Source organism: Blennius ocellaris (assembly GCF_963422515.1).
Source record: "Blennius ocellaris genome assembly, chromosome: 5".
Lineage (NCBI taxonomy): Eukaryota > Metazoa > Chordata > Actinopteri > Blenniiformes > Blenniidae > Blennius > Blennius ocellaris.
Window position 1 is genome coordinate 12,030,094 of NC_137654.1, and position 11,461 is coordinate 12,041,554.

The following is an 11,461-nucleotide window of genomic DNA, read 5'->3' on the forward strand; positions in this document are numbered from 1 at the left end:
TGTGGAAGAAGAAGGTATATATATATATATATATATATATATATATAAATACGAGAAACTCATTCTCTTTGTCGACAGTAATAATTACGTTCGAATTCTTCACAGATTTTCTGAATTTGTTACCTGAAGAACTCTTTGAAGGCGTGGAGGGGGTTGTGAATGGCTTAACAGGTAAGGTTCCGTTATGATACTCGTTGAGTTGCGGGTTAACCGTAGAGTATTTAACATTTTCCTTTATCTATCCCCTCTCCAAATTTGCTTTCAGCGGAGCTCGATGAAGAAAAAACTCAGAGAGAGGAGGATGAAGATGAACCATCTCCGGTCATCTCTCTGGAGGTTGGGACGTTGATCGGTAACCGGGTGACCAGATCCCTGGACAGGCTGTATAATTCTGTCGAAACAGGTTTAACTTATGCACAAGCCGCTCAAGTCATCGACAGACGCCAGACGGAGAAGCTGAGGTCTATTCTACTTCACTGTATGAACAGGGGGCTGTATAAGGAATTTGTCGGTTACAACGTTTAAGCGACGGTTTTAATTAGGGCTGTGACATTTTCTGTATTTTCTTTTCTTATTTTTTCTTATTTTTATTTTTTAAATCATGGATCGGAACACGTCCGAATTGGACGGCATTCTAGCACGTTTAGCGGACGATCCTGAGGCTTTTCTACTTGACGGAGTCGATATGACAGATACCTTAATGCAAGCGTTAAGATTGGGGCTGAATCCTTCATTCTATTCTCCGCAGCCACAAAATGCAGAGCATGGAGAGGTGTGGGTAAGAGATGAGGATAGTGAGAGGTGGGGTGGGGGAGGGGTTGAGGACATTGAAGGGGGAAGAGGAGGAGGAGGAGGGGACGGGATGCGGGGGAGAGACGCAGGCAGTGGCGGGTCTGCAGGAGGAGGAGGAGGAGAGGGAGGGGGAGCGGATTGTTTACATGTGGGGTCTGATGACCGTGCGATGCGAGACGGTAATCCAGTGCCCTACACGAGACGTGAACGTTTCAACAACGTTGAATTTCGAGAAAACATCTCAATCCCCGGTTCTCAGAGCTTGCGCGATATACCGCAGTTTTTCGAGACAGTTCAGGGTGTTCTCGAAGGTGTAGCTAGCAGGATCAATGCTGTAGCCGGCCGTAACGACGTTGTACAGGTTGAGCTGGTGAGCGGGACGGTGCGCGATCATGCGAGCGTCACAGTTAACGAGACGGGAGGGAACATTCTCCCTATGATCGAGAGATTGCTAGAGATGTTGATTCAATCTAACAGAGCCGTTGCCGCCGACGAAGGGGTGGAACTAATCGCTCAAGTGGTGAGGGATCCGCGTGGAGGCGTCAAAAGAAAACTGGAGCGTACGTTAGAGGGCGAGGTTCTGCAGCGTAAACGGAGACATTTGTACGTCGTTAACAATAGAAATGACCGGCTGTGCTTTGCGATCAGTGTGGCGTATTTAACTAACAGAGGCTTCAACGACGCTCAGGCTGTACTGCTAGGTCGAGAGCTGCAGCAGAAGGTCGGGTTGAGTGATCAGACAGAGGTCAGCTTCGGCGACGTGCATAAATTTGAGGCCCTGCTCCGACGCAAAATCGTCGTATTCAGCAGAGACGCGACCGAACGGAAGATTGTGAAATTCGAAACGTGCTTTTCCGATCGCTCGCAACCGATATTTCTGTACTTGTCAAACGAACATTACTACGGGGTGGTAAACCTCAAAGGTTTTCTCGGGGCTGATTATCTGTGCGACTACTGCTACGCAGGTTACAGCGATCGCAGTCTGCATCAATGTCCAGGACACTGCTCGGTCTGTAACGAGCCCGGCTGTAATCCTCAAGGTGGGGCGGGGATTTTCTGCGCACATTGTAACAAAATGTGTAGATCGCAGATCTGTTACGTTAAACATAAACAGCTCCGAGCAAGAAGACGCGGTCAGACATTTGCGAGTAATTGCGATCTGTATAAAAGATGTCTCAAGTGCAGCAGGAGTTATTACGCACCTATGACAGGAGATAACAAAACGCACGAGTGCGCTCGGTCACGTTGCAACGTCTGCTCGGTAGACTTAACGGAGGAGCCTCATCAGTGCTTCATGACCCCTCTGGCTCAAGAAATTAAACATTCTGAAAAGTTGATTTTTTACGACTTTGAGACGTACGTAGATGGCGCGGGGACACACAGACCTTATCTGGTGTGCACTAAAACTCTGGGAGGTGACGAGTGGTATGCTTATGGTTTAGACTGTGTGGAGAAGTTTCTTACACGTTTCAGGAGACCGACGTTCAGAGACAGCATTTTCATAGCGCACAATGGGAGAGGCTTTGACAGCTATCTGGTCGTAAACGCAATGATAAAATTAGGAATCAATCCTACCCTCGTTCTACAAGGCGGAAAAATCCTCAGCATGACGGAGCAGGATTATCGTCTGAGATTCATCGATTCGTTATCATTTCTCGGGATGGCGCTCAGCGATTTCCCTAAAGCTCTGGGATTTGCGAGTCTGTCGAAAGGGTATTTTCCCCACAGATTTAGCTCGTCGACCCGCTTAAAATATGTGGGATCGTACCCTCCCCGCTCCCAATTCGGTACAGATCGCATGTCAGACAGTCAGCGGGCAGAGTTTAACAGCTGGTACGAAACAGTGTCCGGAGGTGTGTTTGACTTTGAGAAAGAGGCATTGTTTTATTGTTTAAACGACGTGAAAATCCTCTCCGAAGGATGTGTCAGGTTCAGAGATCAGTTTCTCTCTGACACGGGGGTCGATCCCTTCAGCCGCATAACGATCGCTTCCGCGTGCATGAAAGTGTTTCTGACAAAGTTTCTGTCTCCTAAAACACTAGCGATCCCCGCCGCCGACGATTACCGACGACAGTCCAAAACCTACTCCAGCGCGTCTATTCAGTGGCTAGAGTGGGTTGCTCGCGACAACAACATTTTCATCCAGCATGCTCTGAACCGCGGTGAGAGGCAGATTGGCCCCTATTTTGTGGACGGCTATGCACAGATTGGAGGTGTCGAATATGCGTGGGAGTTTCACGGTTGCTTTTTTCACGGGTGCAACGTATGTTTTTCACCTCAGGAAATCAACCAGCTCGTCAACGTCAGCTACGAAGAGCTGTACGTAGAGTCTCAGGAGAGGGTGCACAGGTTGACGTCAAAATACGGGGTTCGTACATTCGTTCTGTGGGAGCATGAATGGACCGAGATGAAAAAATCTGACGTCCGAGTGGTCGGCTTTCTGAAGGAGTCAGATTTTCCGGAGCCTCTCTCCCCTCGGGAGGCTCTATTCGGAGGCCGTACCTCAGCGCTGATGCTAAGGTATTCTGCTCTACCTGAAGAATCGGTACATTATGTGGATGTCACCTCTCTCTATCCGTACGTCAACTGTAGTTTCCCCTATCCGCTGGGTCACCCCACCATCATCCACAAAGATTTTGACATTCCACAAAACTATTTTGGTCTGATTAGAGCCGTGGTGCACCCGCCGCGTGGACTGTACCATCCGGTTCTCCCCTACAAATCTCCGAGCGGCAAACTGCTTTTCACCCTCTGCCGCACGTGCGCCGAGTTAAACAACCAGAGTAACGCATGCGTGCACGACGACAGAGAGCGAGCGTTGACGGGGGTTTGGGTCTCTAGCGAGTTCAACAAAGCGCTAGAGCTAGGTTACAGAGTCGCTAAAATCACCGAGGTTTGGCATTTTAACGAACGTAGCGAGTCTATCTTTGAGGGATATATTCACACTTTTCTGAAGGGCAAGCAGGAGGCTTCAGGCTATCCCTCAGAAGCCACAGACGAGGAGAGCAGAGAGAGATACATTCGTGAATACAGAGAGAAGCAGGGCATTCAGCTGGAGGCTGACAAAATTGAGGTGAATCTGGCCAAGCGGCAGGTAGCCAAACTCTGTCTCAACAGTTTCTGGGGTAAGTTTGCTCAGAGGAGCAATCTGACCCAGACAAAACTCATCACCGAACCCGAAGATTTTTTCAGTTATTTCTTCTCTGGGCAATACCGCGTCAGTTATTTTACATTTGTAAACAACGACACGGCTTTGATCCAGTGGGAATATAACAAACGATGCATCACTCGTCCCAATCGTACAGACAATATTTTTATTGCCGCGTTCACTACCGCATACGCTCGTCTGAAACTGTACGGTTATTTGGAGAAAGTGCAGGAACGTGTTCTCTACACAGACACAGACAGCTTGGTGTATGTTGTGAGAGAAGGCGACACCCCCCTGACTTTGGGTAATTATCTGGGGGATCTGACAGACGAGCTGGATGGTGACACGATTCAGGAATTTGCGGCTGCCGGCCCAAAAAGCTACGCGTACCAGACTCGCGAACGGGGGAAGGTCACCATCCGGGCGAAAGGCATCACTCAGACTCGAGAGTGCTCTGAAAGAATTAATTTTGACACTTTCAGAGACCTGGTGGAAGACCATCTGGCTCATCCTTGTGGGGGAGGAGAAGGAGGGGGGCTCGGGGTTCCACAAGACACCATAAGACGTGATAAAAAAGGCTTCCTGCTAAGAAACTCATCATTTGTCAAAAGATTCAGGGTTGTCTATGACAAGAGAAGACTTTTCCCCGACGGAAAAACGCTACCTTTTGGTTTCTAGTAAGCATTCAGACTAGAGAGAGAGAGAGAGAGAGAGAGAGAGAGAGAGAGAGAGAGAGAGAGAGAGAGAGAGAGAGAATGTCACACCCTCCTGCTATGGAGGAGATTAGCTTCGATTTTAGACTCAAAACACCTTTTTCATGCATGATCGTTGGTCCGAGCGGCTCAGGGAAAACATATTTTGTTAAAAATGTCATTAAAAACCTTTCGCATGTTTTGGATACTGTACCTGTAAATATTGTTTGGATTTATACCTCTTTTCAGAAAATGTACGAAGAATTGATGCGGCTGAATAAAAACATTAAGTTTGTCAAAGGTCTCCCCGACTCCTTTGATGACGCAGAGCTGTTTCCTCCCGAGCAGAGACATCTGGTTGTGCTCGACGACATGATTTTCCAGGCTTCAGATCACCCTGAAGTAGCAAAATTATTTACACAGTACAGACACCATAGATGTATAAGTGTTTTTATGATATCGCAGAATGTGTTTCATCAAGGGAAGTTCAGCCGTACAATCAGCCTGAATAGTAATTATCTGGTGTTGTTCAAAAACCCTCGCGACAGGCTGCAAATAAACACTCTCGCTCACCAGATCTCTCCCTCAAATAAAAAGTTTTTCTTGGAGAGTTTTGAAGACGCTACCAGAGCCCCTCACGGGTATTTAATCGTCGATCTAACGCCTACGTGTCCAGAACGTTACAGGCTGAGGACAGGCGCGCTTCCGGAGGAGCTAACAGCGGTGTACGTTCCTAAAGAGTTGTAACATGTCTACGCGAATAAGGAGGAACGCCCCATTACTGAAGGCTTTATACAGCTCAACTCCTCAGAAACGCAGAGATATACTCGCTCACAGCTCTCCCGACTTTCTACAAGCTCTGTGTGAGATTGCTTTTAACCTTCTCAAAGGAAACATTCCTCTATCACCCCCGCAGCTCAGAAAGCTGAGGCGTCAGAAAAAAATCATCAAACTGCTCGCGGATAGAAAAACCGGTTTAAAACGTAAACAACGCGCTCTGAAACATCAGACGGGCGGTTTCATTCTCCCCCTCCTCGCCGCGGTCCTCCCTCTGTTCGGAGATATTTTAAGCGGGGTCGCGAGGAGATAATGTCTCTCAAGACGGCGAATAAAATGTTTATCGTATCTCCGCATCAGCTGAAGAAGTTAACTCAGTCTGAGCCGTCAATACTGCACGATGTTGTGGATGACCTGGACGAGAAGATGAGAGCTGTTTTAAACGAGACGGGGGTGAGTAGTTATGAGAAGGCAAAGCGATATAACGAACTCTTACAGAGGTATTTGACTCTGACTAGACAGGAGAGACAGGAGGAGCAACGGGTGACTCTCAGTCTCCGGCGGGACTCGCAACCCTCCCCCGCCGTCCTCTCCGAGAGCCGTAACGTTACCCCGCCAGCTGTCCCGACGAATCCCGGCCCGCAGGACCCCGGGGACGTCATGAGCGACGTGCTGAAAATCTTACCGCCTCGCGACCGGAAGAATGCTGAATATATTTTACGTAAGGTGTCCGAGAATAACGAAGGTTGGACGTCGCGCGGTGAATTTGTCTACAGAGGGGATGCGGTGAAAGGATCGCATATGGTGGATTTGATGAAAGACCTCTCATCCTCTTTTAAAAAACATCACGGTTCACCGAAAGGCTGGTCGAGTTTCTTACAAACTCTAGCGGATCTGAACATTCCTGTGTCGGCCATCAGCAGCTCTCAGACTCGTGACCATTACAGGCGCCTGGTCGAGGCTACACCTGCGTATGCATCTGCGTCCGCACCTGCAGCAGCAGCAGCAGCAGCAGGCTCCTCGTATCGAAGGTCGGAGGAGGAGGATTTACCGCCTCGTATAAAAACGCGTAAGACGAAACGGAGAAGTATAACTCTATCTCCGCGATGGATCAAGCTGTAGCTCCTCGTTGAACTTTTTTTTTTTTTTTTTTTTTTTAAATCATTATCAGCAACACCGCTATTTCTAAACCGTGAAGAATAAATAAATAAATGAATGAATAACTAAATGACGAGTCCTGTAATGTCGTTAATAATAAAATGTTTATTGATCATCACACACACACACACACACACACACACACACACACACACACACACACACACACACACACACACACACACACACACACACACACACACACACACACACACACACACACACACACACACACACGTTTACAAGTCTCGTTCTTTGGCACGTAAACAACGCGTCGGAGTTAGATATTGTGACAATCTTTAAACAGTTGTAATGAACAGGTCATGTGACTAGAAACCTTCGGACAACGCGTTCTAACACAATCTCGATACTTTTTCACAAAGTTAAATACTTCCTGATCGTTTTTTATCACGTCCTCTCGATACCGGGACAGCACATCTGCCATAGATAAGCCGCATGCACGATGACATAGATAGAATATGCAATGGTGACCGCACACAGCGGACGTGAGGTGCTGGAGCTGACGGCTGTGAAACAGAATCTTGTTCGAGTGGGTCTCCAAAAACTCCATAATGCCGTCCGGGTAGTGTTTAAAATGCGGCGGAAAGCCGTAGGAGTCGAAAAACGTGGCGCTTCCATCTGGTTCGAGCGTTAGAGAAAGCCAGTGTTCGCCGGGCATATGGGCCGGGTGTGTATTCACTATGAAGTATGCGGGGGTCTGAAGAGGCGACGTCAGCGTCGGTAGCTGATCAGAAGGCCACACGCCGTAGAAAACATTTCCCAACAGTCGGTATAAAATGTTCTCCAGCTCGTCCGAGTTCATAATGCGCGGTGTTATGCTAGAATTACGCTACCCAGGAGCCTTTGCGAACCGTACGTACGTGTGTAGTCCGTACGCTCCGGCGGCGGGGTTAGAACGACGTATCCCAGAAGGCTTTGCGATACGCACGCGGTAATGTAGTCCGCATTCTCCGTCGGCGCGGCTATAGAACTACGTATCCCAGAAGGCTTTGCAGGCTGTCATGCAGTCCGTTGACGGGAGAGCGAGCTTCTTCAGTAATAATCCACTAGTACTTGTCTTTTGGCATTGATTTCTAAGATGGAGTCGTAACAAGCGTAGACTATTAGTGTGGTTGTGTGAGGCAGCGGGGTCCTGAATCTCATCTCTAACCTCAGATTCCCGCTGGATGCAGGTGTGAGTGCGTCGCAATCCTCGGTGGGATTCAGATTGAACACAAACAGAGAGTAACCCGCATTAAAGTCGGTACGGCTGATACTTAGAGGAAGATCCTTCAGATATCTCCCGGTCGCTATAAACATGTTGTAAAACTCTCTGACAGAATTCCCCTGATTAAACTGCGGCTGAAACGCTTTGGCGGGGATCTGTCTCCCATCCTGGCAGAGTGCCAGGTATTCCACGTCGTAGTGTCTGAAGTTGAATGGTGAGACATCCCTCTTCCCTGTGAAGGCGTCGTGATGGACCATTCCGAGGACGACATATTTAGGCATGGCACCTAGAAACAGGTTCTCGTGGTTGCATATTCTCGAATTTCCCGGGATTGAATACGTCTTCACGGTGACGCGTGAAAGAGGGTAGAGGGCGTTGCCCCTCGCCAGAGCAGCGGCGTGTCCTACACGCACCGCCGGGGAGACGTTGACCTTTTTAACGTAGAGAGATGCAGCCTTTATCTTCAATCTGAATGTGGAATCGCGGGCCCCCATGAGACAGAACGCATCGCCGGCGCGCGTCAGTTTGATTCTCATGTCCACAGAGTTGAGTAGGAGCCTCTCGCAGAAAAAAACATCCCCGTGTAGAGGACCGAGCAGCTCCACCTCCCTGGACTGTGCCGTGAAGGCCGCTCTCTGCTTCAGGCCTTCGTTAGGCCCGTCGATCGGCTCTATAGAGTCCACAGCACCCGCCGTGTCTTTGTAAAAAAGCCCTGCGCTAAACTGGCTCTTTAGAGTGTCCTCTGAAAAGTTGAGTAGAGTCTCGATCATTGCTCTATAAGGATGGGTGGCGCTGGATTGTGAAATTAACCGATCTCCCAGCATCACGTCGCATTGGCTGAATATCGTATTCAGGGGGTAGTTGATCAATCCTACCGCAGCGTCGGCGTCGATATTCGATCCATCCGATTTAGTGATTTTTACGCGCAGATACAGCATCATGTCGTTTAAATCTAGATATCTCTCCCCATCCCCCGGGATGAAGAACTCTATCGGTGTGCTGTCTGTCAGGGCGGAGAGGGGCAGGCATTCTTGATATTTTTTATCTTCCACAGACAGCTGCGTCATCGGAGCTGTAAATAAGTCTAGCTCGGCCAAGGTGCATTCTGACGATTTGTGGTGGAGGAGAGCCATACCTCGTTTCTTTGTTTGTTTTTTTTTTTTTTAATTTATTTTATTTCTTTATTTTCAGTTAAAATATGTCGCCGCTCTGACCAGACTTCCTCTTCCGAGGCCTGCTTCGGTTGACTGGCTTCTTCCTTTTGCGAGTCGTTTGTTTTTTAGACGAGGTCACGCGGTTTCCGGGAGGGCGTTTTCTCGCCCTCCGTGATAAAACCATAATGCCTCCAGATCCCTCCTGCTTCTGTCCCGTGAATTTTTTCATAGTACGGGCGATGACGTCGGACGCAATGTTACCCGCAGCGTTTTTTAGATGAGGTTTAGCGATAGAGAACCCTTTCTGAATTAAGGGGGATACAAAGCGGAATAATTTGGAGAATAGAGATCCTATTCCTCGACCGTACATAACAGGCGCTCCGTGAAATCCCGGGAGCGCTCCTCCCACCTGTCCCTCGTAATAGGTTATAAACCGCCGGGGGTCGTCTCTCACCCGGATGTGAGCCATTCTCGCGCGTTATATTACGATAGCCTCTGTAGAGGAGCAGCCGGTTTAAAGTGTAACTTTAGGATAGTCTTCCCGTAGATGAAGTCCACAGGTTTGTTTGTATCTGTTTTTATCTCTACGCGAATATTTTTAATGTAGTTTTTGGAAACCGGAACGTAGTGCACCGTATTGTATCTGACGCTGGTCACGTCCCCGAAATATCCGTCGACGTCGACTACTCCCAGCAGCGGCGAGTAGCTATCACCTACACTCTGATACTGAATAAAATCTGTGTAGACATAGAGGTTATAAACACCCGTCTTAAGATCGCAGGGGTACGGCGTCGTGTCGTTAGTGACCACCCACCATTCGTCCTCTTTCAAACCTAGCATGTACGCGAGAGGTGCGCGGGCGCGTATTTTGCATAGTCCCCCTCCCTTGAAATCGATGCGTCTCGTGACTTTGTTCTCTACGGCCTCTACGGACGGATCATGTCTCCTGATCTCAGGGATAATTTCGTCTAGGAGGTCTTTAACTCGTTCGTAACACCCCCCTCCTTCCCCTCTACCTATTCTAATAGAATACTCGGAGCGATTATCCTCGTCTATTTTCATAACGTCTAATGAGGCAACTTCCTTAGGGAGATTATACCACGTGTGGGGGTAGATTAACTGGCACATACCAACTAACCACTTCCCTTGTAGTTCTATAGCCTTAGCCAGCTCCACTGTGTAATTCGAGCTAGTGTTGTTTTTAAACATGCTTTTGCAGGCGTTGGAAGGCAGAGTGACGTAAAACCCCTCGTGACCGGTATGCTCCATGACACCCGCCGAGTCAAGGAATGCTCACGTTTCTGTCTGCGGTGACGCCTTTATACATCTTTCAGTCCCGAAACCTTAACCCAGCTGTTAAACTTCGAAGGCCAGTTCCTCCATCGCACCAGAGCCTGTTTTTCTCCCCTCACGGTACGGCGGTCAAGAATTTCCTCGACGAGGTAAGCCTTGTCTTTAGCCATTTCCACTTTCTGTAGCTCCGCCTCGTAGAACGATCCGTCGATAAGTTCTCCGTCGTAATCTCTGAGTTTGTAAACGGGAGGAGTACGCGGAATGCATTCTGACACGGTAAACACTTCGTCCGTAAAACTCTGCTCGTATTTTTTATCAAATACTCCTCTCACTTTAGATATTCTAACGAGGTCGTCCTCCTTAAATTTAAACTTTCTTTTCCGGTGTTTGCGTGTCGTCGGTTCGCCGTACAAGTTGCGAAAAACCTGACGTGTGTTTTCAGACGACACGTCCATAGGGGTCATCTTGATGCTTCGGTGAAAAGTGTTGTTGTAACTTCTAACCAAGTCTTGCAATACTCCGACGTAACGTCTGGTGTTGTGAGCCGTGAAATATCTCCACATCCTCGTTTTCAGCGTACGGTTGAATCTTTCGACCACAGAGGCCTTTAGATCGCTGGCCGTGGAGAAGTGTATGATACCGTGTTTCTTCATCAGAGTCTTAAATGTATTATTATAAAATTCCTTTCCGGCATCCGTCTGTAGTTTTTCAGGTATTTGGCTTTCGCTAAAGACTGACGCAAAAGCCTGCGTGACCTCGCTGCCGGACTTCTTCTTTAAAACACGAACGTAGGCCTTTTTTGAAAACACATCTATGACGGTCAGTAGATAGTTAAAGCCGTCGTTTTCCCCGGACAATTCCCTCATATCGCAAAGATCTGCCTGAAATTGTCTGAGAGGTCTCATCACTATAACTCTATTCCTAGCAAAATGTGTCCTGGCCGGTTTATGCAGAGTATAGGCGTCTTGACCTGCTAAAAATTCTTTCACATCTCCTAACTTCACTTTTCTACCCATCTTGTTTTGAACGGCTCTATGGAGTCTATCAACACCCCCGTAGCTGCCGGGATTTGCGACATCGTAATATAGTTGTTTCATAGACCGTTTCTCTGCCATGTTAACTTTACCAATTACAGGGTTTAACTAACCTTTTCTGCGTGAGAAAAGCACTTTATCTAAAATCCTAAGTCTAAAAATGTAAACAGGATTTTGGTGTCGCT

General features: G+C 48.1%; 1 protein-coding gene across 1 annotated transcript; it reads right to left on the minus strand.

The window, feature by feature from the left end:
- Nucleotides 1-7,620: 7,620 nt before the first annotated feature.
- Nucleotides 7,621-8,862, minus strand: LOC308130452 (uncharacterized protein F54H12.2-like; the record flags this gene model as incomplete). Its single annotated transcript, XM_080496853.1, has 1 exon — nucleotides 7,621-8,862. The coding sequence occupies one exon, from the start codon at nucleotides 8,860-8,862 to the stop codon at nucleotides 7,621-7,623; it is 1,242 nt and encodes a 413-aa protein (XP_080352979.1).
- Between the last annotated feature and the right edge of the window lie 2,599 nt (nucleotides 8,863-11,461).